Below are 12804 nucleotides of genomic sequence, written 5' to 3'. Positions count from 1 at the left end.
ATGACAGAGCTAATGTGGCCTTTTAAGCTCAGAGAGGACATTGGTTTGTTTTTGTTACCTTCGAGCAGACGTGCAAGAAGCAAGAGTTCTCCCACGAATCGTGGCCACAGCATCTGCTCACACTGTTACTTGGCAAGGCAATGGACGTAATCGCTTGCTTAACCAAAGAGTAAGCTGGGGATTATAAGGTAAAGTCCAGTTTGCTGAGGAAGTATAGGCTGTCAGTGGAAGCATTCTGGCGGAAGTTCCACTAAATGGAAAAAGCTAAGAGTGAGTCCTATACAGAGTTTGCACATAAGCTAAGTTTAAATATGGAGAAATGGCTCAAGGAACAAAAAGCCTATGGTGATCACGTGAAGGTTCTTCAGTGCTTTGCACTGGAACAATTTTATAACTGGTTACCTGAGAGCATCAGGTACTGGGTTCAAGATAGGCCAGAAGTTAGCATGTTAGCCAGAGCCGCTGAACTAGCCGAGGAATTTGTGATGTGTCGGGCTCGTGAAGTCAGCGGCGGTCAAAAAGGCTATCCCAATTTCAGGCTCAGCAGGCTGAAGCCCAGGCCGAAAAAGAGAAAGCACAAGCCTATGATTAAGGGTACCTCAAAATGTAATACTTACTGGTAGGAAGGGACCCCTGAAGTTAAGGCAGAGCAGCGAGAGAAATTGGAAGCAAGGAAACCCTTTCTTCGCTACAACTGTCACAAACCAGGACTCATTGCTGCACATTGTAACAAGGCAACGGTAGTGTTTTTATCGGTCAGTTGCAATGATGAGAACATGAAGCTGCTCAAACCGTACATTTGCAAGCTTTTGGTAAACAGGAAACCACGTCGCATACTGCGTGACTCTGCGGCTACTATGGACCCTATGGACGTGGTTCACAGCTATTATGTGGAACCTGAGATGTTCATGGGTGAATGCGCCTGGATTAAGCAAGCTGTAGAAGCTCACAGTGAATGTCTTCCAGCACACTCGAGACGGGAGCTGTCGTATCGCGTACGCTTCCTCCGCAGTACCCTTAAGCGCGGGCTACACGGAGCGAATTGTCACGGCGAACGCGGCGCGGCGAACATGGGCACGGCGGCAAGACGTCGAAGATGCGCTGCATAGCAATACATGAGGCGAACAGCGGGCGGACGCCGCCGCGAGTTCGCCGTGTTGGCGCCAGTGTTATCAGACTTAGCACATGCGTTGTGGTAAACGATGAAACAAATATAAGCGCTTTTTAAGGTGGCATATACCGCTTTTATAACTGAAAAATACACCAACACTAGCGCAGACACCAACGTGGTTGCAGAAGACGAGAAAAGGCCAGCGTGCGAAAGACCAGCATGCCTAGCAACCGGAACTGGCGCCTCCCGATTTGCTGTCGTCCGCCGCTGCGCACTCGATGCTTCCAGCGGCCCGACGAAAATATTTGGACAGGCAGGTCGGCGGCGGCCGTCAAATTTTTGGACGCCGGCCGTCGGGCGTTCGCCGCCCAAGGAAGTTCGTCGCTCGGACGCCGGTTATTCGCTCTATGTATTCCGGGCTTTACCTGTTCTCAATTAGGTCGGATTAGAATCTGCACGAGAAAGGGCTAATGTTCGGGGAGGCTGGTGTGATGGCACTAACGAGATTAAAAGCTCTTGAGTTAACTGCAAAAGCAGTCGCAGAAATGCCACTAACTGAGGTGGATGGCTGTTCAAAACCTCAGAAAGTGGAGATTGAGAATGCCACCAAGTTGGAACCACAGGAGTTTGGATTTGCACAGGCAGAGGTCCTGGTAGTGGCAGCAGGCAAGTTATTGGAAGAGCAGTCACCAGGTTTGTTCGTAGCACCTACGTCGGAAGGCCTGCAGCGGCTGTTAGAGATAGACAGTTCAGCTTTGACGTCCGAGCACAACCAGGACCCCAGCCTGCAGAACATCTGAAGCAACCTAAATGAAGGTGTGGCATGGAAAAACTTGAATTTTTATGGAAGAGGCCGGCTACTGTACAGGAAGTATGTTGATCGTAGGGGTGTCACATTTGACCCGCTTATAGTGCCTCAGGCTTATCGACAAGATCTTTTGCACTTGTAGCACTGAAGCTCTTGGGCTGGCCACTTAGGTGTCAAGAAAACTAAGGATCAACTAATACAAGAGTATTATTGGCCAGGTTGTTTCCGCGATGCAGAGCAATTTGTAAGAACTTGCAACACATGTGAGCACGTGGAGAAGCCGGGTGAAAAGGCAAGAGCGCCGATGACGCTAGTGCTGATCATCACTGAGCCCTTTCGCCGGCTCGTAGTCGACACAGTAGGCCCACTTCCAGTAACAGCCTCGGGATACCTTAATATTTTGACTGCAATTTGCCTGGCTAAGTGATCTATCTCGGTCACGTAATCAGACAGGGCCATCGCCGTCTCTCTGAGCTAAAGGTGGCTGCGATATACGAGATTTCCCACAGCCTTGCACAGAGACCAATATCCAATCTTTTTTAGGGGTCGCTGAGTACTATCAGCGATACATCCTTAGGTATTCTGAACTAGCTAGCACTCTAAGTGATGCTCTTCGAAAAACTGAGCCACAGAGTGTCCTCTGGGACAAAAAAAAAAAAAAAAAGAGGGATCCGCTCTGAACACCCTGAAGAGTGCGCTGACAAGTCAGCCTCTGCTAAGATCGCCAGACTGCACGAGGGGATTTGTGGTTCAATGCGATGCAAGCGAGCGAGGCATGGGCATCGTACTATTCCAAAATGGTGAGAGCGAGGAGGAACACCCCATCCTTTACGCAAGTCAGAAACTCATTAGTCGAGAACAGGCGTACAGCGCCACTCAGAAAGAGTGTGCATGTCTCGTATGGGCTGTTCAAAAATTGTCTTACTATCTTGCGGGCTTGAGATTCTTCATTGAAACAGATCATTGTCCTCTCAAAGGGTTGCAGAGAATGTCTTCTAAGAATGGCTGTCTTCTGTGCTGAAGTCTCATTTTACAGCAACATTCTTTTGAGATATGCTAGAAAAAGGGGACTCCCAATGGCAATGCCGATGGCTTGATTTGAAGCCCCCATATCGAGAATCAGCCTCAAACGTTTCATGAAACTCGTCTTTTTTTCTTTGTGACGTAGGGATTGGAAGGGTCTTATTTTGGTTTGTGCAGTTGGGTCGAGTCATGTCTTGTGAAGCATATAACAAATTCATGTGTGTATTTTGTGCTGCTGTAAGTTGTGAAAAACTGTCACTTTTGAGGGGGAAATAAACGTGGCGGAGCTCAGCGAGAATTTGTCTTGTGCTTGTTGCCTGAGTGGCTGAATCTCGGTGTAGTACTGCAGACGCATTCTATGAACGGGAAACTGTTGCAGGTTCTTCTGAGGCATTTAGACTCAGACTGAGATGTTGAGCGACGTGGGAAAATGCCCACAGTGTTTCGTGCTCAAGGGAGCTGTGTGACAACAGACGATGACTATAAGCACTGACCTGCATCATCTCTCTGGCTAGCAGATGTCATCCCCTGCCCTTCAGGATCTCCTTCTGCAGCAGCTCAGTCTGTTACGGTTCTGTTACGGCAATGAATGGAACAGATGCCTAACACTTGGGGCATGGTGTGCCTCATCGTTACGCTCGTCAACATGAAAAGGCTTCTTTGTCGGGTGTGTGCGATGGGATTATGCGTGGAATGTGCGAATCCTACTTTCCTTTGTTCTACATTCATCCCCACTATGCCAAGGAGTGGTTTCCCTCCCATGACCCTCTAAGTGGGCTGACCTGACATGTCCTGTCAAGGCCCTCTACCAGGAAGCAGCAGAGAATGAGGTCGCCCGGATGGTCGAGGGTATATGAAAGCCAGTGATCCGCCACGTGGGGACACATCATCTCTGCCCTTGCGTGCAGGTGCACGCATGCTGAACATTACTGTATTTTTTAAACTTGTGTTATTTGTTTTTACTTCACCTGGTTTTCCCTGCCGAACCCTCTCCGATGGTCAACCTGGTTCGAGCTCCAAGCAAGAACTGTTGAACTGTGCAAAACTCCATCCCCTTAACACCAGTAAAACGAAAAATGAACACTTGCTGTCAGAAATATAGTCTACCTTTCCTCATGAATTTGAGGCACTACTTCACCGCATGGCCTGGGCATTGGGAAGACTGTTTGTTTGTTTTTTATCCAAAGAACAGTTGTGTGCCGATTATTTTCTCAGTGTACTAGGAGAGAAACTTGGGCCAGTTGGTGGTGTTCTTGAAACATTTATCTGTGAAACATATATTCGGAATTTCTTCTGACTTTTTTTTTTCTCAAAATATGCTGTGTACAGTCTTTTTTTTTATGTAGCCATGAAAATGCCGGCTTTGCAAAATATTGCTTACTATTTTAAGATTTATTTCTTGCAACTTCTGTATTTGGAAAAGCTTATAAGTTTTCTACAATTTATAATGCTACATTATATGCTAAAGTGTTATCTATGGTGACAAGAAATTTTTTCTCAGACCCCTGAATAATGAGTGCTTTCTTATTGTAACAAAAGAGTTAAGATCATGTGAATGCAAAATTAGAAACTATGAAACACTGCAAAAGTCCACTGGCTAAACAAAATGCAAAACCTTTTTTTCACAGTTAAGTGTTTGTATTTTGGGCTGCTTGCCCAATTTATCAGACGCTTTCTGGTCCTCCAATTCATTGTACTGTTGATGATCAAACATTATAGATGAATGCATGATATGGCTGCTTTTTTTTGTATAGTCTCTTATACAAGTTCACTGTAGTTTTGTTGATTGTGCAAATGAGGTTGAAAAATACATTTCTGCCATGCATGGCCGTGTTAAAGTAATTTTTATGTGCACCAGACGAGCATTGTGGTTGACTCAATTTGTTCTTTCAAACAATCATTCACATGTTGCATGTTCATATGCATGGGTCTTGCGGTACTTAACACTCTTGTCATTACACACTTCAAGAGAGCTAGTGAAAGCGCTTGCAATGAGGTTGCTAACTCTACATTGCTGCTATGTCCACTGCACTCGTTTGTCCTCCTGTAGAAGTAATCTTTAGGCAAGGAGTCAGAGTACACACTGACAACCAGCGCATGGTAGGCAACACATGTAGCTCGTGTGTAGCTGTGCAGCAGAGACATTACTGTGCAGAAGGTGGGCTGCGTGCGAAATACACTCAAGCACCTATACAACGAAGTGACCTGTATATTGAAGGAATAATTCTGTCCTGATTCTACTGCGAGATGTGCAGTGTGCAACCTCTACAACGAGTGGCCTGTATGATGAATGATTTTGAAGGTCCCAAGCACTTTGTTATGAAGGCGTTCAACTGTAAAGGCAAATGAAATTTTGCAAGACAGTGTTGTGAGGTGGCATGTGATCCTCCCCATACAGTGCCCCACTTCCTTAACCAGCATCTGCATCAGACATTCCTCCCTTTCTTTCTCCCCTGCCAGAGTTCAGAGCCTACACCAAAAGCTACATGACATGCCCCACTTTCTATGTTTCATTTTATTTAATTTTTTGTGCAGTCCTTGGATAGTAGTGATAGCCTTTCCAACCATCTTTTTACAATTGCAGTGGTGGCACACTTACGTACTGTGGGCACACAAGCTGAAAGTAAAGAAGTGCAGTAGTGGCACAAAATGGCAAAACAGACAGAGACGGTAACACATTGGTGCCATTCTTGAAAAGCAAAGATAGAAATAAAATTTGGGAGAGACACTTGAGACTGCTTGCATGTTGGAATGCGAAAGCATTATACCATTTGTAAACCTCAGAATGCCATGTACGCGCTCATATTATACACTAATGACATGGCACCACCTCCTCCCCATTGGCTGTGCCATCACATGGCCAATGACACATGCACTAGGCCACATCTTTAGTCAGCCAGATGGCTGCGACATGACGTGTGCAATGACGCATGCCTACGGCACACCTTTAGTCAGCCAGAACTGTGGAGCCGCCGTGGCATTGGCGAAGCGTGCTCATCTTGCACCCCGGTGGCCCGGGTTCGATTCCCACCCAGACTTAAATTTACCAAATTTCCTTTTCAAAGCCATTAATTTACTTTGTTTACAGGAACCTCCCTGAGGAATTCGACATCATTCGAAGCATTTTTTGACGTGTTTTTACTCTTTGCGCTGTCGACCATTTTTGGTACCATCTTTTGGTCCCACCAACTACAGCAGATTTTTGCTCAGTGGGGCATATAATGCGTTCACAGTAAACCTCTGTGTGCAGCGACTAGAAACTATGTTTTTCTGTCACTGTCACTTAAGCAGCTTCCATGCATGCACACTGCATGCTACAAAGCCTTAGTGTAATTTCTTTACTGTTATTGAGAGCCCAAAGGAAGCCTAACTGCGTCAACTTTGATATAGCTTTGTCCATTCACACGTTTCTACAAAAAGAATAGATGTTAGAAAGGTACTGCCATATAGTATCTGTGCAGTACGTAAATAAACACATTCTAACTTCCGACAGTGTACTTGGTTCAGGTATAATGGACTATGTGAAAAGCTTTGACCTGGTGCATGGATGCCTTTGGTGTGTTTGCAGTTTTCGGGATTCTTGTTCAGTGGTCGGCAGGGAATTCGACTCTCCGAATGCTATGCAGTTGACTTGGACTCCAGCAATGGTCTTACGGGGCCTTGCCCCTGTGTTGCTCGCTTCAAGGTAGGAGTGTCACTCATTTTTTTCTGCATCATCTTGTATTCATAACTTCTCACTAGTTGTAATTAACTCTTCATTGCAGAATGTAGGCTAAAAAACTTGAAGCAGTTTATTTTATTAACTACAGGGAAAGTAGGCCATTCAAACACTTCTACCCAACTCAAGTTCGTTTTATTCTAGGAACATCTCACAGTCACATATCTTTTCATTAATGATGTAGTAACATGAAAATACTTATATTGTTCTAGTGTTGTGCTGTCTTAAATTTGGTTTTGCGTAGTGTTAAGTTGTGATTACCACTATAGCTTGCTGCTTTCACAACACAAATATATCTAGAGTTTTGGTATCTGTCGTCTGATATGAACTATTATGGACAGCGCTCACATGGTATTGTTAATGCTGCTTTGACAGGCACCTGGGCTGGAGTTTGTCGTTGTAAGCATTCTGCTGCGGTCACTCAAGGCGCATGACATAAGCCTCCTGTTTCCCAGCTTTGTTGCAGTTATCAGCCAGAGACTCCGGGGTATGTTGTTGCTTTTCTCCTGGTTAGAAGTTGCCCTACGAGAGCACTGGCACAAGATCTTTCTGTCATGATTAATTGTTTACTCTGTATTTAGTCAGAGATCCAGCTCAGCTACAATTGCATAAATTACAATTACAAATTGCATAAGTTACAACTGCAGTTTAAAAGTCAGTTTCTTGCTGTTCTTGAAGAATGTCTCAGTAGTATTAGCAGTGATAAGTTGTGCTCTTGTGCATAGTACTTTATGTGGCATAAAACCTATACTCTAGATATATGTATGTTTCTAGATATAGCAGTTTTTTTTAAAGCTTTCTAAAAAAATCCACCTGGTATGTTTATCGTAACCTTTTTTGTTATCTGCTTAATTTTAGGAGCCCTTGTACACACTGATGCTTATTTTTTGTGTCTTTCAACACTGTCGTGGAATGATTTAATAAAAAAAATACTAAAGTAAATTGTGTTATTTATTCATGTAACTTATAAAGCTATATTCCTAGTCACCTTGGTGACATACACTAGTGCAAATTCTCATTATTAAGCTTTTTTTTTTTAATGACAATTTGTAGGCGAGGACAACATTCTTCTGATGGGAGATTTGCCACCTACTGAAAACGGTGAGCTGTAAATTTTTTTTTTTGCATTTGTTTTGTAGTTGGCTGATTACACAAGAGATCAAAAAGAGTCCAAAAATTGATATTTTAGATTCCATAGAATATTTAATGTTTGCTGTGCATATCACTCTTAGTACAAAAGTAAACTTTGTTTCTTTAGTCACTGGATAATTTAGGCTGAAACAAATACCGCAATTCTTCAGTGTGGAGGTTCCATTTTCATGTACCTAGCATTCTCACAAGTTCACAATGATATTAGATAACAAATATATGGCCATAAAGAATATGTTTTTTTGTGTAAGATGTATACGTAAAGAGTAAGCTAGCATTGTTTAAGGTTGCTGGGCAAAATGAAGATATTTTTTAAAAATCTCTAAATATGCAGTACTTTTTAGATGTTTCTACTTTTCTGAATTTTTATCTCCTAAGCCGATGCATGTAGCCTTTTGAAACTTGACGGGCTGTGAGAACTTTGTTCAACAATTGTGTTGGATATTGCTGCTGTAGCACAAATTGCCCCAAATTTCTTGTTTTGATGAAAACAAACCCTATTTAAAAAGCAAGGTAAAAAAAACTCGGCTTTAATTTTTGTCAAAAACTTGTAAACTGCTGTTCACAGACACTGGAATAAGGACATTAAAAAACATGTTGCTTTATTTTGTTTGCAACGACAATATAGGTAGAAGTGAGGACTTTGCCAGGATGCAGCGTGGTGCTAATAAAAGGAGGCATTGGGAGAAAGAAAAAAGTGACTCTGACTTGTCTAAACGTGACGATAATCGCAAGAGAAAGGCAGTACAGTATTGGCCTTACGAGGAATATTTCACTATAGAAGCACGTTTATGTACAATACTCATTCGCTTGCATATGAATGAAGATATGTCAATAAATTGGGCGGCTCATTTTACTTAACAGCAAATGTGCGTAGCTTGCATTATAGATAATGTGGTCTATCTGTTTATATTGATTTGTATTTGCTTGTTTGCTGCAGTCTTTAATGATCAGCTCACTGGGCATGTACAGAACAGAAAATTTATGGCAGTTAAATGTCTTCAAAATTTTTGTACTGGCCATGGCTGAAACAAAAACATCATTATATAACCTAAGATGATGCAGTGTTAGCCTAGCAGACAGTGCCAGCAATTGCTCTGCCCTAGTGCCTCTTAAAAAAAAAGGAAGCTGTTAGATTACTACATAGCAAAAAGTGCACATTTTCTATGAATGATCACCACTTGTCTGAAACATCACAGTCTCTTAGAAAAGCTAGACAGAGGTGTCACTCTTCCTTTCTGAAAGACCTTGGTCCTTTGGGAAACACTACCTGTTCCATGCACTCATGAGGAAATTCTCTTCTTTGCAAAATCCAAAGTTGAGCGTTTCTCTTTTCATAGAAGCATTGGTAGGACCAGATGAACTGCTTTGCGTCGCCAATTTCGTCACAGTAAGTGCAAAGCGGGGAAGCTTGCTCAACCTTGAAGGCCCAAATTGGGGTGTTCGCAGAGCCCGTTCTTGCTCAATGCAACAGTGTATACCTTCTGCATGTTAGAGCTTTGAACCAAAATGCCTCTTGAATTGACACTAAGGCAAATATAAAGTCAAGCTAAAGCAATAGATTAATGCTTGAGAATGCCTAAAGTGTCAGTATTATTGTGAATGAAGTTTTAGTAATAGAGATATTGAGGTAAACGCAGGACACGATTTGTGACTCACCCGGGAAATTCAAGTACTAGCGCGATGACGTAGGCACTTCTCATTATAATTCTGGTGTTAGCACACAACCTCTCACAATAAAATTATAATTGCAATGCATTGTAAGATGGAAAAAAATGGTGCCTGTCCAGTTCTATTCAACATTGAAAAAATAAACTCATTGACGTTACCCTTGACAACGACATGGGTGGTCAAAAGGTTTCATTCTTGCTCAACTCTGCACCACCCACACTTTCACATTTCACTAGTTTTGTTATCGCATAATGCTGCACCAGTTATGCTGGCTCGTGAAACTCACACAAACTACAAGTAGCAGAGAATTCCACGTCCAGGTGATGTTACAGGATGGCCGAACGGTCCACGGCACTTGACCAAAAGCAGCTGCGGCAGTGAATTCAATGCTCTGCCTTGGCTCGGCTTCTCCATGCCCTCGTGTTTGCCTTTTGCACAAGAAGCCGTAGCGCTGTCAGTAACTAAAATGGCGCATTTTACTTACCAACGGCAGTAAGTGCGATGATCATGTATGTAAAGTCACTACTCCCTCGGTTGGGGACGGGCAATTTGAATTGTGCTAAAGGTACTCGGACCCTTCAGATGCGATTTTCTCTTAAACTAAGTCTTTATCTTGGCACGAAAGAAGCGATGTGAGGTTTCTGGAATGGTATTTTAACAGTCCACGTTGACCTAATATTTGCCTTTAGTGCCCCTTTAAAGTAACATCCAAAGCAATCAGAAGTGGGTCATCTTTACATCATGGGTGGTTAATTCTCACTCTTATTTTTGGGGCTCTTGACAGTGCTTCAATTGCGAGAGTATCTGCTGCTTCATTGCCTGCAAGTCTCAACGTGCAACGGTACCCACTTAAACTTCAGACTGAAATGGCTATTGCTGATCAGCTTAACCAACATCAGTGACTGTAGGCAGCACTTGCCAATAGACAGCACAAGAGATAGTTGTTGGAGCATTGCTTTAGAATTCGAAAGGATGACAGTGTGCTGAGAACACGTACTCAGTTTATCAGTGCTGCAGTAATGGCAGCACTTTCTACAGTTTTCAATGGACGAACTGACCCAAATGGCCAGATCACGCAGCTACAATGCCAGGAATTCAATATACAGTGGCACAGCTGCCTGTGTGTGTAGATCAGTGTGTACTTGCATATAATTCTGATATACTGTATTGAAGTGCTTCAACATGAGGGTAGGGCATCAGAAAATTTAATAAGGTGCTTGAAGTGCAGCTGAGCGATGTGCTCAAAAAGTCTTGATATTGTAGCATCTACTTCTTTTCAGTGTGTTAGCTCAAAGGGAGAAGAGGACGATGAAGTCACGTGCGCTTGGTGTACCACTTGTTCCCCGATTGCCACATGTTCGCCAGTATGAGTGTTAATGTACAGGTTGTTTCATGTAACTTGAACCAAGGATTTTAAAAAGGGGTTAACCACTACTGAATGAAACCAACGACATATGGTTTGCCATCATGTACTACATGACGGCAGACATGGCGGCAAAACATGACGGCAAACATGACGGCAAAACCGCGCTTCGTGCGAAAGAATGCTGCGCGTGGACCGTGGCAAAGTGAGCTGCCGCGACTCTAGGCATCGGTTTCACAGTGCGTCAGCATCTTTGACGGTGACGCATGGAAAGGAAGCACCGTCGTCCTTGATAAGCAATAGGCTCGGCGCACGGTTGAGGGCGCTGCAATATGATGTGGAAAGTTTTCATTTCTTTCTGGAGGGGGGGGGGGGGGGTGATTTCCTGTATGTTGTCCTTGGAGTCTTTGTTTGTTGGCTTCTCATTATATGATCAGGCCCCTCGGTTAACCCCCTTTCTTCACGTTCATATACATATGTATATGTATATAAATATATATATATAGGAGATAGTTCAGTTTCACAGCTTGAGCCTTCTTGCACCACCAAGCATCTGGCGTCTCTCGGTAGTGTAATCTTTCGTGAAATTGTCGTATACTTTGCTATCACTAATACTACATTGCCTTTCCAGACATCCAGAATTTTGGATGTCTTACAGCACGCCGTGTGTGTAATTTGGCCACCGAGTCAAGCATAAATCGATATTTTTGTTTTGATACATCACCAGCATAGTCATCGGCCATGTTGCCAGCGCCTCCTCGAAATCGAAACTATTGAAGCCTAGTCGATTTAGTAGTTACTGATAAGACTTCGATGCATGAATTGACTGTACTTTCATGTGCGCAAAGCAGAGGACTAGAGTGTACTAGATTGACCCAGGAGGAAGGCCGCATCAGGTTGACACTGTGCTTCACGCTCAGGCATTCCTTTTATGAAATTACAGATGATGCTACCATTGCCTATACCTGAAACATTATTATCTAAAGCATTGCCTCCAAGATGGGATGTGCAGCGCCCAGTCTTGGAGTTGTCGAGTGGACAACAGAAGACAGTGCATCCGAAACAACTGGAGTTGGTGCAGCTTCTGGTTAAGGCAGCTACAGCACTGCCAAAATTTTAAGCGTTTTTTTCTTCACTTGCTCTGTCTGCCACATCCTCCTGTGGACCCTCTCCCCATTCTAGTACACTCTGCCAATATGTTGAAGAGAAATTACTTTTACAACAGCCTCATTCGAGAGTGCAAACAACACAGGGGCACGAACGATGGCCAAGGAGAGGACTAAGCGCTTGAAATTGCACCAGAAAGTTCGACATTGTAGAACGCTGTGCTTGAAATCATAATTGTGTTTTCTTAGCATCCAGCTGCATCCTGGTAAAGTTCTCATTTCTACCACCTATATTGTCGTTGCAAACAAAATAAAGCAACATGTTTTTTAATGTTGTTTTTCCAGTGTCTGTGAACAGCTGTTTGCTATATTCTGAGAAAAATTACACATTTCTTTAAATTTTATTTTTAAATAGGGTTCATATTTGTCAACATGGGGAAATTTGAGGTGATTTGTAAAAGTATGTATTTGTGCTACAGCAGCAATATTCATCACAATTGTTGAACATATTAAGTTCTCCCAGTCCACCAGGATTCAAAAAGCTATGTGCATTGACTTTAAAATTCTGAAAAGTTGCAACTTTTAAAAAGTGTCTCCTATTTAGAAAAATTTCAAAAATATTTGTTCTGCCCAGAAGCCTCAAGTAATGCTAGCTTACTCTTCTTTACATATATGCTTTACACAAAAAGAACATATTCTTTGTAGCTGTAATATTTCATATTTGTTATCTTAATTTTGCAAGAGTGTCTGGTGCATGAAAGTGGTGCCTCCACACTGAAGTACTGAGGTATTCTTTTCCTCCTAAATTGTTCAGTTACTACTAGAGAAACGAAGTTCACTTTCATGCTACCAAGT

General features: G+C 42.9%; 1 protein-coding gene across 4 annotated transcripts in view; it reads left to right on the top strand.

The window, feature by feature from the left end:
- The window catches only part of LOC126543888 (endonuclease/exonuclease/phosphatase family domain-containing protein 1-like), a 62425-nt gene that overhangs the window by 23874 nt on the left and 25747 nt on the right, over positions 1 to 12804 (top strand). For all 4 annotated transcript variants that reach the window (XM_050191028.3, XM_050191026.3, XM_050191025.3 and 1 more), the window contains exons 6-8: positions 6511 to 6627; positions 7036 to 7147; positions 7714 to 7761. In XM_050191028.3, coding sequence (XP_050046985.1) covers positions 6511 to 6627; positions 7036 to 7147; positions 7714 to 7761 — 277 coding nt within the window. The remainder of the gene's footprint in view (positions 1 to 6510; positions 6628 to 7035; positions 7148 to 7713; positions 7762 to 12804) is intronic.

This window comes from Dermacentor andersoni, chromosome 1 (genome assembly GCF_023375885.2).
Source record: "Dermacentor andersoni chromosome 1, qqDerAnde1_hic_scaffold, whole genome shotgun sequence".
In the NCBI taxonomy this organism is placed as follows: Eukaryota; Metazoa; Arthropoda; class Arachnida; order Ixodida; family Ixodidae; genus Dermacentor; species Dermacentor andersoni.
The sequence above is the reverse complement of the archived record's forward strand: the minus strand, read 5'-3'. Positions and strand labels throughout refer to the sequence as shown.